This window comes from Oryctolagus cuniculus, chromosome 1 (genome assembly GCF_051225735.1).
Source record: "Oryctolagus cuniculus isolate XC-2025 breed Fujian yellow rabbit chromosome 1, ASM5122573v1, whole genome shotgun sequence".
Lineage (NCBI taxonomy): Eukaryota > Metazoa > Chordata > Mammalia > Lagomorpha > Leporidae > Oryctolagus > Oryctolagus cuniculus.
The window spans coordinates 86,214,921-86,229,198 of NC_142867.1; the positions used below are offsets into that span (position 1 = coordinate 86,214,921).

The 14,278-nt window shown below is 45.4% G+C and overlaps 1 protein-coding gene across 44 annotated transcripts in view; it reads left to right on the forward strand.

Annotated features, from left to right (window-relative positions):
* Nucleotides 1-14,278, forward strand: part of AMOTL1 (angiomotin like 1) — a 183,754-nt gene that overhangs the window by 109,253 nt on the left and 60,223 nt on the right. For all 44 annotated transcript variants that reach the window (XM_070076967.2, XM_051820643.3, XM_070076937.2 and 41 more), the window contains one exon: nt 13,601-13,892. In XM_070076967.2, the coding sequence (XP_069933068.1) occupies nt 13,601-13,892 (292 nt within the window). The remainder of the gene's footprint in view (nt 1-13,600; nt 13,893-14,278) is intronic.

Consider the following 14,278-nt stretch of genomic DNA (forward strand, 5'->3'; position numbering starts at 1 on the left):
AAGCCTCTGCCTGCTGCTCCTGCATGCCATATGGGCGCCGGTTCCTGTCCCAGCTGCTCCTCTTCCTTTTTTTTTTTTTTTTTTTTTTTTTTTTTTTTGACAGGCAGAGTTAGACAGAGAGAGAGAGAGAGAGACAGAGAGAAAAGTCTTCCTTTTCCGTTGGATCACCCCCCAAATGGCCGCTACGGCCGGCGCACTGCAGCCAGCGCGCTGCGCTGATCTGAAGCCAGGATCCAGGTGCTTCCTCCTGGTCTCCCATGTGAGTGCAGGGCCCAAGCACTTGGGCCATCCTCCAATGCCTTCCCGGGCCTCAGCAGAGAGCTGGACTGGAAGGGAGCAACTGGGACAGAATCCGGTGCCCCAGCCAGGACTAGAACCTGGGGTGCTGGCACCGCAGGCAGAGGATTAGTCTAGTGAGCTGTGGCGCCAGCCTAGCTGCTCCTCTTCTGATCCAGTTCTCTGGTATGGCCTGGAAAAGCAGTAGAGGATGGCCAAAGTGCTTGGGCCCCTGCACCTGCATGGGGGACCCAAAAGAAGCTCCTGGTTCCTGGCTTCAAATTGGCTAAGCTCTGGTCATTGTGACCATTTGGGAAGTGAACCAGCAGATGGAAGACCTTTCTCTCTGTCTCTCCCTCTCTCTGTCTGTAACTCTACCTCTCAAATCAATAAATAAAATCTTAAAAAAATGATCAGTAGGGAAATAGGACTGGCAGGATTTAGTAATTGGTTAGATATAGAGATTGAAGAACAGGACAGCTGGAAATAAGGCAAGTGGAAATCAAGCTCTCAGGGGGAAATTGGGTCTGGAGATACAAAAGTCAGGGTTACCAACACCAGTGTTTAGAAGTTGCTGAGCTTGGGCAGGCGCCACGGCTCACTAGGCTAATCCTTCGCCTTGCGGCGCCAACACACCGGGTTCTAGTCCCGGTCGGGGTGACGGATTCTGTCCCGGTTGCCCCTCTTCCAGGCCAGCTCTCTGCTGTGGCCAGGGAGTGCAATGGAGGATGGCCCAAGTGCTTGGGCCCTGCACCCCGTGGGAGACCAGGAGAAGCACCTGGCTCCTGCCCTCGGATCAGCGCGGTGCGCCGGCCACGGCGGCCATTGGAGGGTGAACCAACGGTAAAGGAAGACCTTTCTCTCTGTCTCTCTCTCTCACTGTCCACTCTGCCTGTCAAAAAAATTTAAAAAAAAAAAAGAAATTGCTGAGCTTGTGCAGGGAGAACATGGAGCATTAGAAGAGAAGAGAAGTGGTTGCTGCCTATTTTGCTGCCTATTTTCAAAAAGGACTTATTTATCTGCTTCAGTGTTGGACGAGCTAAGCTTTCCCCATCTTAGTAGGATGAGCTAGGCTTTCTCCAGGCAGCCCAGTGGCTGTGTGCAGGACATACCCTGGCTATGTGTCTTCTGCAGAGGGAGTGACTGGACTTTGGCTGCGAGAGCTGGCTGAGCTGCCACTCACTTCCTAGCCACCAGCACATTTGCTCACAGTAGGCTGGGAATGCCAGCTTTGAAGGAGCATAACCAACTTTCAGGCCTGGACAGACAGCATCACTCTTTCTTCCTAAAATGGGCATGATCTGACTCCATGGAGGAACCCAAGATGGTACTTGAGAGGTTCCCTTTCTTCCCTCCTCATAGTTTCTCATGCCAGAAGCGAAATTTAATCGCAAAAACTTTCAGGTCCATGGTATTTGTGTTTACTGCATTCAAAAAAATCCATGTAGTTATTCCAGAATTATACCAGAGTTTGTTTATGATATTTTACACTCTTCCTGAACATTTAGCTCAGCATCTAAAGGGGTGAAAATATCCTAGATGAAATCGTTCTCTTCATTGGCTTTACTGTTTGTTGAAGGGTGGTGTGGAAAGTGGGTCATTTCGCTTTTTGTCGTTTGCCAACAGGTATGATGTGAGGTGGCAGAAATGGTTAGAGGAGGAGGGAAGTACTTCTTGGAGGGCTACACAGTTATTTGTAGAAAGTGTCATTTGTGTCAAATTATGACGTTAGAAGAAGAAATATATGAGGGTTTTGAGCTGACTGCCAGGTCTGGCCACTGAATTGACATGACACATCAAAATGTCTCAATACATAACAGACAGGCCGTTGAGGCCGGCCTCAGAACTACAAGGCTACTTTGTGAGCCTGGCCACAACTGGCCAGCATGGCTTCAGCTGTGCAGCCCTTGGCCAACTGGGTAAACAGAGTTGCGTCCAATCCATCCCTGCTTCAGACACATTTCACGTAGCCTGCACTCTGAGGGCTGGAGCTGAAACCTAGCAGTGTGTGATGTTCAGTTATCTGTGACTCCAGAGATAAGCAAGGCTCCTTTGAATTTCACTCACTTGCTTTGTCCTTAAAGGGCTCTCTGTCAGTCCTAGTGGTGGTGATTTAGGAAGCTGCAGGCTGCTGGGTAGCTACATACCATAGTGTAGTCCCCTACACTAGGAGGGAACTCTGGGATCACAGAGCCATCTCCCCACCTGGTGCTGCAAACGTGGGCTCAGGATGTCAAGAAGTTTCACTGGTTTTGTCCAACCCATTATGTTGTCGAGACCTCACCCTTTTAAACCTCGAGACAGGGAGATCTGAAGAGACAGGTAATAGAACTTAGGAGAAGAGTAAGAACTCAGATGTCTAGCTTTCATTCCTGACTCGCCATAGCTTAGAAATCCTCTTACCTGCTCTGACGAGCTACGAGGGGAGGTGGATGCTTATAAAGCACTTTAGCTCTGTCTGGAATTCCCCTGTGTGAAGCCACTAGTCAAAGCCTAGATAACTTTTGTCTCCTTGGCCCTTGTCACCGTGAGCTGGTGTGGCTGGTAGAAATGAAGTGTCAGGGCAACAGGACCCCGCAGGGACATGAGCTGACCATGGATAAGATTCTGGTTTTCCTTCTTGCTCCATTTTGCTTTTCTCTCAACCTGAAGGTGGAATGGACAGGAATGAGGATAAGATGGGAATTAGCTTGTTGCTGTGGAGAATGTTGATCCTTGCCCTCGAGGCAAGAGATATTAATTCCTGATTCCCTTTGTGGAAATGGAGCATTTCTGGAAGCAGTGACTTGACATGTGTAATCTGCAGGGTTAGTAGAAATGAATGCAGAAATGAATCCCAGTGAGTGATCTGATTTCTATCAAGGCAGATTGGAGTATGTGAGTCCACATGTATGTATATATACCAGAGAAACCTGTCCATATTTCAAAAAATTTGGAAACTAGAGATACTAAAATTTACTTACAGTACTCTATTGTCCATGTTTAACCACTAACATTTTCCTATACAAATTTATTACTTCACATTATAATCAAACACTGTATTCAGTTTTGTATCTTAGCTACTTTAGACATCATTTTATCATAAGCCTTTTCCTATGATCTTTCATTACTTTTATAACCCTCCTTTTTATTGCTGTGTAATGTTTCATAATGTATCTAAGTCATACCATTTTTTCTCTGTACATATATGACAAACATTTTCAAGTATATCAAAATTTCCATACTTTGACTTACTCCTTTAAGGAATCATTATTAGAAATGAAATTATTGGACCAATTATAGTGAACAATTAATGGCTTTTGAGGCTGGATAACTTTGGGAAAATGTTACAGTGACTTTTTCTGTACTTTGGCCAACATTAGTCATTATAATCACAAATGAGATTTAATAGGCAAATAGTGTCATCTCAAATTTTTAATTAGCAATTACTAGCTATGTTAATGTGGGGAGAGTATGTTTATTAGTTTGATTTATTTGATCTTAAAAATTGGTCCTTCCTGTGATTCATGTATTTTAATGATTTTGGTGTGAATTAGAACCTGTTTTCTCTCACAGTTAGTCTGATTTTTCATTTGCTGGCACTCTATACATGGCAGGAAACAATGGAGCAGTGGTGTTAGTAGTGATGGAAGCAGTGGGACTCAGCCTTCACCAAGTGCTTCCTGTGCACCAAGCGCTTTGTGTGAGTTTTCTTTGTTAATCTTTACAAGGATTCTATAACTGTTTATGCCTCCACGTTTACATATGGTAAAGCCTTGGGCCTACACAGAGAGGCTGCAGTAACTTAGTCACAGCCACCAGCTTGGCAGTGCGGGAGCCAGGGTGAAACCCTGGGTGTCTTTGCTGTGCACTGCACCTCTCAGGACTGTATGTTGCAGTGGAGGCACAGGTGTGAGTTTTTCTTTTGTGGACTAGTCTGGTGAGTTTCTTATCAGAGTTATAGAATGCTGTGTTTCACATGTGATGGCCAGGTGGCTCTGCCTACTTGTGTTTTGTTTTTTTTTTTTTTAGGACCAAAATACAGATTAAATATTCCACACTCTATCACGAAAGCCCTCCAGATAGACCTCTTTGTTTCCAGATGCTGGGAAGACTGTAAGAGCAGACTTCACCTTGCTGACAGCTACAGGGTGTGAGCTGTCTTTTGGTTTGCTTTCACTTCGGGGCAGGGCCTGGAAGGAGTGGTCTGTTTTCTATAGACATTTTTAGCAGACTGTTTCAGTTTTAGAAGATGATAAATAATGACTCAAGTCTAATTTTTATGTAGGCAGTTTCAGTTTGTAAAATGAAAATGACTCTCGCTGATGCAACGAACACTTAAGACTACACATTCCCCTCTGAACCTGTACTGGGCCTCTTTGCCCCTTTTCTTGGCTCTACTTTATCCCTTCAGCACAGGGGGTTTGACTTGCTAGATTTCTAGAAGCAGAGACAAGAATGGTAACTGTTGGCTATTTCATTCACTTCTGAATTATTAATTTGGTTTTTACAGTGTAGATAGATCCTTTATAAAAGCCTGAGATCACTGTGGTTGGTCCAGTCCTTCAGGCCTAGGCTGACATAAATCATCGTATATGAAGATGTCAGAGCTGGAGGTGTTGTGGCTTTCCTTCCTCACCTCTCAGCACAGTCCAGTCATCACCATGCGGGTGCCTTGCAGTGTTCTGTGTTCATGGAGAGAAGCAGAGCTGTGGCATGACAAAATCACAGATCACTATTTTCTTAAAAAAAAAAAAAAAAGAAGGCACTGAGCATTTCCCGCAAGGAAATGTCCTGATTTTATTTTATTTAGGATTGGGTCAAAGGTACTTACATCCTTTGGGAACATGTGCGTGACAGGGCAAGGGGAGAGGGGGAGGGAAGAGGGGCCAAGTTCAGAAGCACAAGTGAGTGTGGCAAATAAAGGTGGTGGGAGTTCTCCAGGAACCCATGTCAGCCCAACAGTGCAGCCAGAGTGCAGTTTAGAATGTGAACAAGCCTGGAGGTATACACTGAGCGTCAGGGCCTACTCCTGGTGGGCTCCATGTTTGAAACAAGTTGTACGGGTGTTACGAGAAAGAGGTCCGGTAATGACTCTTATTTTGTGTTAGAAATGGCTGGAAGAGGGAGGAGAATTTGGGGAGTATGTGTCTCCAAAAAAGTGAATTATTTTATTTTATTTATTTATTTTTGACAGGCAGAGTGGACAGTGAGAGAGAGAGACAGAGAGAAAGGTCTTCCTTTACCGTTGGTTCACCCTCCAATGGCCGCTGCGGCGGGCGTGCCCCGCTGATCCGAAGCCAGGAGCCAGGTGCTTCTCCTGGTCTCTCATGGGGTGCAGGGCCCAAGCACCTGGCCCATCCTCCATTGCACTCCCGGGCCATAGCAGAGAGCTGGCCTGGAAGAGGGGCAACCGGGACAGAATCCAGCGCCCTGACCGGGACTAGAACCCGGTGTGCCGGTGCCGCAGGCAGAGAGGATTAGCCTAGTGAGCAGCGGCGCCGGCCCCAAAAAAGTGAATTATGATTTACAATTTTTACAGTTATGAAAATAAATTGCTATCTGGGTCCAAAAGGTAAGCCAGAGCCAGGGCCGTTGCATTAAAAACTACACTTTGTCCTTAATGAAAATGAGGCCGTGCAGCCTTATAGAAATCCCGCCAGCTACCCTAGTGTTTTGAGTTCCTGCACGAGAATCAGGAGTTTGTACGGTATTTAGGCTGACCTGTGGCTGGCTGAGCCAAGAGAAGTGCTCTCTGTGTCCTGACAAGTAGCTCGGCAGTGTGGGAATTTTAGCAAGGTAGGGTCAGATTCAGGTTACTTTCTCAGGAAATCTGATGCTATTCCAGCTGTAATGCATTCAATGAGGGACTCTGCTAAATAGCAGGATTAGCTCTGTCTGCCCTGCATAGCAGTGATTTTGATGTGAGTTTACCCAAGGTTTGAGTCTTAACTTGAACATTTGTGAGACTAGAGTGTCTGTGTGACCAGTGAGTGCAGCTAGGGAGTACCATGGATTTGGAAAAGGAGACTTGAGGGGGTTTGAATTCTGACTCTCTCTCATCTTTTAGCTAGTTGTACAGCTTTCTTATCTGCAAATTTTGTTACAGCAAATTGTCCCGAAAACTGATTTTTTATATAAATAAAACATCCGTTGTAGAACATTTAGAAATATAGATAATTCCCATCCTCTCCTGACCCCCAAGAGAAGGACACATTCAGTTCCATTATCCAGAGATAACCACTGGTAAATATTCCATTCACTGTGTTGCTTTGAGGATCAAAAACTTAGAAGAAAATACTGAAAGTTACATAGTTCCCTGTAGATATGAGGTATTTTTACTGAGTGAGAGTATTCAAACTTTAAGATTTCGAGACCCAAGAAATCCTGTATTATTTCATCTCATTTTAAAATTTCATTTTGTCTACTTTATTCTGATTATTTAAAATATGCTGATTTTTTCTTATCTATATTTTCTAATTTTTCTGTAATGTACAGGCATAACTTAGATAATAAATTTTTATAAAGGTAGTCATGCTTGTTTATTATAGAAAATGTGTAAAGAACAGAAAAGTATGAATAGAAAAATTCTATAGTCCCTTCACCTGAAACCCTTACCTTTTGTAGTAGTTCCTCCCAGTCTCTTTCCTATGCGTTGTTTTTCACACAGACACAATCCTAATGTGTATCCTATCTTGAGAAATTTTTAAAAAATTTTGCTTGTTGAAATGACTTGTTAATACTGACAAATGGGAAAATAGTTTTAATTTTTATTTCTCTGTTAATAAGTTTGTGTTGGAAATGTGGGTTTAGCCACTTTTGTTTTCTCTCTCTCCCTCTTTAATAAAGATTTTTTTATTCATTTGAAAGTCAGAGTTTTATATATATATATATATATATATAGAGAGAGAGAGAGAGAGAGAGAGAGATCCTTGATTCACTGGTTCACTCTCCAGGTGGCTACAATGGCCAGCAATGGGCCAAGCACAAGCCAGGAACCAGGAATTTCTTGCAGGTCATCCACATGGGTGGCAGGAGTCCAAACACTCAGGTCATCTTCTGCTGCTTTTCCCAGGCCATTAGCAGGGAGCTAGATTGAAAGTGGAGCAGCCGCAACACAAACCAGTGCCCATATGGGATGCCAGAGCTGCAGGTGGCAGCTTTACCCACTACAACGCTGGCACCTCATTTTTTCTTTTATGAATGATTTGACCACATCCTTCGTTTGCGAAGCCATTGATTTTTCTCTTCCTGTCATGTTTTACAAAATTTTTGTCAATTAAATAAGCCATTTTTATTCGGATTAGCCTGATGGGCTATCTGTAGATAAACACAGAGTTAATATATTGAACATAGCTGGATGATCACCGTTCACACTTGGGGACCTGGGATCACAGGCTGGAAGCAGCTGGTCTGTGTGTGTGAGTTGCTTTGATGCTTGCTCATTGAATTCTGGAACTGGCTATCCAAAATGAGGCCCATGCAGTATGATCTAGAGCTTTACTGCCCAACAGAAATGTGTGAACCATGATCTATTTTAAAATTGCCTAGAAGCTTCCTTTTTAAAAGTTTAAAAGAAATAGATGAAATTGAAATGGGCGTTTAGCACAGTGGTTAAGACACTGCTAGGGGGGCTGGTGCTGTGGCTCACTTGGTTTAATCCTCCGCCTGTGGCGCTGGCATCCCATATGGGCACCGCGTTCTAGTCCCGGTTCCTCCTCTTCCAGTCCAGCTCTCTGCTGTGGCCCAGGAAGGCACTGGAGGATGGACCAAGTGCTTGGGCGCCTGCACCCGTGTGGGAGACCAGGAGGGAGCACCTGGCTCCTGGCTTCGGATAGGTGCAGTTCTGACTGTAGTGGCTATTTGGGGGGTGAACCAACGGAAGGAAGATCTTTCTCTCTGACTATCTCTCTTTCACTGTCTACTCTATCTGTCAAAAAAAAAAAAAAAAGATCTCTCTCTCTCTCCTTCTGTATCCTTTTGCTTTTCAAATAAATAAAATAAATAAATAAATAAAAAGACACTGCTAGGGACAACTGCGTCCCATATCAGGCTGCCTGGATTCAAGTCTCAGCCCTGTTTCTGATTCCAACTTCCTGGTACTCTGTACACTGGTGGACAGAGGTGATGGTTTAAGTACCCAGGCCCCTGCAACCCATGTAAGAGACCTGGATTGAGTTCTGGGCTGCTGGCATCAGCCTGGCCCCACCTTTCCCGATGAAGGCATTTGGAGAGTTAATAGCAAATAGAAGGTTTCTCTCTCTCTCTCTTTCTCTCTCTTTGCCTTTCAAATACATAAAAATATTTTTAAAATATATATAATTAATTTAAAGACATAATAACCATTTAAAACATGTTTACCCTGATTGAACATCTCATGATGTATGTATGTTTAGAAACATCATATGGTATCCCATCAATATGTACAAAACTGTATGTGTCAGTTAAAAATAAAACATACTCAAAAACAAAAGCTTTTAAATTATTTAACCCATTGTATCCAAAATGTTTCACAGGTAATCAATATAAAGATCTATTAATGAGATATTTTATATTTTTTGTACTAAGAATATAGTGCACATTTCAAGTGTGCTCAGTGGTTGCCTGTGGCAATGGCCATAGTTTGGGACAACACAGGACTGAAAGCTGTGACGTCTCTGTAGGAAAGAGTACATTTCCTTTACTGCATCACTCTACATCCCATTCTATGTTCGCTAAAGCACGCTGTGATTCTTTGCTGAGGCTCTCAGCCTAGGGACTGTGATTCTTACCACACAGTGCTTGAAGGGGAAGGGAGAGAGACCCAGGACTGGTGCTTCCTGGCTCTTCCCTAACACCCTGTAGCAGTGAGTGGTAAGAAGAGAGGCTAGCAGGCATTAGCCCTTCCCTGAAGACAGACACAGTGCAATGCTTCATTGGTATCATCTCATTTAATCTCACAGACTCTGCAAGGTAGACACTGTAAATAGCAATTGTCACTGGTTCAAGGTGAAGGAAAGGCCAAAAGCTTGTCCATGGTTACAGAAGCAGAACCGGAATTTGACCCAAGGGCAAAACAAAGACCCCCACCACCACCACCACACACACACACAGACACACTAAGGAGCAGTGCTGTCTTCTGCCAACATAAGGAGGCACCCTGTGTGGTGGAAGCATGTGGGCTCAAGTCCCCTGTTTGGCTGTAGGTAGACTGCGAGACCACTGGTGTGTCATGTGACTCCCCTGAGCCCTCCTGTAAAACAGGATGACGCGTACACATAGGGAATGGCAGCATGCAATGCCCAGCCCTCTAGAATTAAAGGGCCCCATTTTTACAGTGCTGTTTTTTCATGGCACACTTACTTTCAGGCATGATGTGAAAACATGTGGTTATTTAGGTTTGTTGTGTGCAGAGAGGAGCAGACGGCCTGCTGTGTAGCAGTCACTGATGATCTTGTCTCCCCAAGCCAAATGACATCCCCACTCCAATTTGGGGGTGTGTTTTGTGACTGCAAATGCATGAGCTGTGTTACTGTGTTGACTACTTCATGATTCCAGAGTCTGCCTGTAGAAACCAGAAGGAAAATAAGTGCCAGGCATCTCTTCTTTAATAATGCTGTTGGAGTGTTGTTTATCCTTGAAAACTCTTAAAGCAGACATGGCCTAACCTGCTGTTGGGCTTAAGCACTACAGTAGTTGACAAGCCTTTATTGACTGCCAACTCAGCATCAGTCACGATTTTCTATCCTTAGAATTCTTGCCTGCTAATAATTAGGGACAAAGACACATATGTATGAAATATTAAGTAATTTTCTATTTAAATGGGAATTGAAGAGAGCAAATTACAAATCATAAGGCCGGTGGTGATGTGTTGTCAGGAGGGCGACTTGGGCAAAATCGTGTGGGTGCAGATTCTGGGAGTCAGGCTGCTCACAGCAGGGTCCGCTCACTGGTCATGGATGGCTAGCCTTGAGGCAGTTTTGTCTGTTAGATGTAGCTCTTTCAATCCAGAGATCTCTTTTTTCACACATAGTATAGATGCAGTTTCAGCCCTGCTCAGGTATATTTAAATCACTGGTCAGTTTGGTTTCCCAAGGTTCAACCAATCCCTTGAGAGAGAAGTAGGGCCTGTTGTTTGACCTCCTGAACCCAGGTTTTCTCTTGAAAATGGAGGTGGTGGTGCCTCTCCTGTTGCTGTGAGGATTAAGCAAAGAAGTGAAATGTAGTGCCTGGCAGATGGCACAGCCCCTCAGTCAATGTTAGTTAAATGCTCTCTGTAGACAAGACACTCACCTGTGAGAAGATCAAGTTGAATGTAGGTTATGATCCAAGAACAACCTAGAGGCAGGTTGCTAACCCTCATGCTTCCCTAGGGGCTGTTTCAGCCTTCTAACAGTCATAGTGCTTCTGTGTTAGGGTGTGCATCATGGGCCACAGATAAGTGTTAGGGACCAAGGGACAGAGAACTGAAGGTGGTTTCCTTCCCTCCCTGCTGTCACCAGTCCAGGGAAGTGTAGTGACTCTGGAATCAGAACACCTGAGCTTGAAACTCCTCTGCATTCTTGTTATCTCTGTTGTTATCTGTTCCTATATTTTACAACATGCCATCCTGGGTCTTGTTTTTCTTGTCTAAATAGACTTGACATTGATGGCCATTTTATTTTATTTAAAGATTATTATTTATTTAAAAGGCAGAATTACAGAGAGGCAAAGGCAGAGAGAGAGAGAAAGAAGTCTTCCATCCACTGGTTCACTCCCCAAATGGCCGCAACAGCTGGAGCTGCACCAATTTGAAGCCAGAGCCTGGAACTTCCTCCGGTTCTCTCACCCGGGTGCAGAGGCCTAAGCATGTGGGCCATCTTCCATTGCTTTCCCAGACCATAGCAGAGAGCTGGATCAGAACTGGAGCAACCGGGACTTGAACCAGCACTGCAGGCAGCTTTCCCCGCTATGCCCCACTGCCAAGAAATCCAGCTGCACTTATCCTTCACCTTGGGTGAATTGTGAAGAGAATGGCCAGGAGAAGGGAATGGGGGTCTGCTTTTGAGGAATCTGTGGCATGTTGGCTCTTAACTAAGTCACCTCTTTCCATGAAAAAGGCAGGTAAGCTTTGGACAGTCTGCAGGAAGCTGTACTCAGTGGCAGATCTCTGGTCCTTAGGTCCAAGCCTGAAAGGAGTGCCTATGACCTGGGGTGAAAGCTGGGCATTATGAATGGGAGACTGGGGCATTTCATTCTTTGATGGAATTGAACCTCAGGATAACACTCAGGATACGCTCAGGATAACATGTATTCACATTCACTTGAGTGTGGAAGCGGCATGAATTTATCAAAGTGCAGGGATGTTTTATGTCTGAAGAGCTGGCCAGGTCATTTTGTGATTGTGTGCAAAGAGAGAGAGGACGACGGATGGTTTATGTCTTCCCACTGGCAACCTTCCTTGAAGTCCACTTACCAAATAAACAGCTGCATTGAGCTCCACGGTGCCTCATTACGTTGCCAGGAAAACTCAAATCCCACTTATTTTAGCCGGAAACTGAAGGGGCTCCTAGGTTGAGGACATCAGGGAATCCACTCGGAAAATAGTGAGTGCTGGGTGTCAGTTACCCAAGCAATGCCCAGTGTTCGTGACTGTTAGGTTCTGCTGAGTTTATTCTGAGATCATCTTTATCAAGGTCTGCATACCCGTGTGTGTATTAGCGGGGGAGTCAAGGTGACCCTTGTCAAAGTTTTTTGTAGACATTTAGCCACTAGGAGTTGGCATCCATAGGTATTCAGGCTATGAGACCTTCTTATGAGATGAGAGATGTGAAGATTGACAGGGTCCCAAAACATTCCCAGAAAACAGACTTAGAGGAAAACAGAGGTCCAGGAAAAATGAGGTTGTTGTGGGAGCTTTGTAGATGGATGAACACAAGTTAGAGAAGGTGACACATGCGAGTGTTACTGAGTAGAAGCAGCTGGATCTCCAGGGCTCAGTCCTAGGACCCAGAGCATTGATGATTTGGGTGTTGCTGGTGATTCTTAGCACTTTATCTCCAGTTCCTGGGGTGAGACCTAAATGTTGAGAAGGTCTGCAGAAAAACTAGTTTTCCCAGTTTTCTGCAGCATGGGACATCTGCGATTGGAGAACTAGACATCAGGACTCTGGTGTTTATACCTGAAGGGGTTGTCAGGAGCTCTTGGCTGAGATTAAAAGACAAGACAGTGATTCTTAGGAAACTGGTCAACGGAATAGTGAGGAAGGAATTGTTAAGAAGTGGGGACAAGAGTTGGAAACTCACAGTTTCAAATGTAGGAGCCAATAGCAAGAATTTGGGCCATCAAGGGATACCTGCATGTGTTCTTTATAACATGGCCAACATTAGACTCCATCTCCAAACCTCTCCCACTCCAGCAAAACAAAACATAAATTAGTTCTCCCCCTAGACATACCCTTTTTATTCAATGATATCCCTTTTCATTTTCATGGAGCTCACACCTGAGGAATAATTTTAATTTTCCTGCCAGCCTTTCATACCATCCACAATATATACAAAACAAAAGCAAACCACCCAGCAGTTTCACTTCCGCTGCAACTCTGTGAGTCCCTAGTTCTCACCTGGCCACATCTTGGCCTCCTCACTGGCTCTGTGCATCAGATCTTGTCCCCATGCACCCTGTCCATTGCAGTACTCAGAGGAAAGGCAGATCCTTCCCTGGCGTGTACACCTGACGGGGAAGTCTGTTCTTGGCTCACAAGGGCTCCTACCCATCTCTAGTTTTTTCTTGCCCTGCTGATTGCTGGCTGTGCTTTGTGCCAGCTTGCTCTCTTCCACTTTCCATGCCAGTGCTAATTCCTGCCGTAGGCCCCATGCACTACACTGATTCCCCTAACTGAAATACACCTTCCCCCTACTTCTCCGTCTCCTCTGTGCATACCACTGGCTCCTGCTTGTCTGTAATTTGGACTTGAGCTCAAAGACTTTTCCCCTGATCTCTCTCTCTCAGAGTTAGCCACTCAGTCATCTCCTCTCACATAGCTCCATTTATTCTTTGGAGAGTGCCCACTACTGTTTGAATCTCGGCTTTGTTTGCTGACTGTTGCTGATGGCCAGCTTGTCTCCATCCTCTGTTAGAGTGGAAGCCTCATGAGAGTCATGTGGGCTGTATCCCCAGGAGTCAAAACAATGCTGATGCAGAGGGGAGCAGAGTGAGTACCCGTGGAATGAGGGACTTGGCCTGCTGTGTCCACCCGGCATTGGGAAGTGCACTGAGGACCTCACGTGGTGGAAGCCATCCACGGTGCACACAGCGTTGGGCTTGCCTTCCTACTCCACCACTCACTTCCCCTGGGATCTGATTGCTGGCCTTGTGTTCCCTGCAGCCGTCCGTGCCAACTTCCTTTCCCGTCGACAGTGCAGCAGCACAGCCCCATGTCCTCCCAGACCTCCCCAGTCAGTGGGCCGCTGCACTCCGTCTCCTTGCCGCTTCCACTTCCGATGACCCTGGCCGCTCCACAGCCCCCACCTGCCGCCTCCCCGAGCCAGCAGCTTGGTCCAGATGCATTTGCGATCGTGGAGCGAGCCCAGCAGATGGTGGAGATCCTCACTGAGGAGAACCGGGTGCTTCACCAGGAACTTCAGGGTTACTACGACAACGCTGACAAACTCCACAAGGTATGTGACTTTCCGGGGCGCAGGAGGGAGAATGGAAAGAACAGAATTCTTCATCTGCTCATGATGGGGTTGATACGTTGACTCACTTGCCAACGTTGATGCCAGGTGCTGGTCAAGGCTTTAGGGCAACAGACCAGAAGGAAAGAGAGTTGCATATACAGACAGCTGCAAGGGAGTGTGAAGGGGCCCATAGTCACAACAGAGGTAGCCGGTTGGCCGGACACCAAAGCTAAGTAGATATTCACCAGGAGGCCAGGGTGGAAGAGGGAACGCAGCAATACAGAGGAGAGGAATTGACAGGTTAATTTTTCTATTAAATCTGGAAATCTCAGAAACCATGAGATTGCTGTTTCCTTAGTTGGTCTCTGCAAAAAGTGGCATTGCCT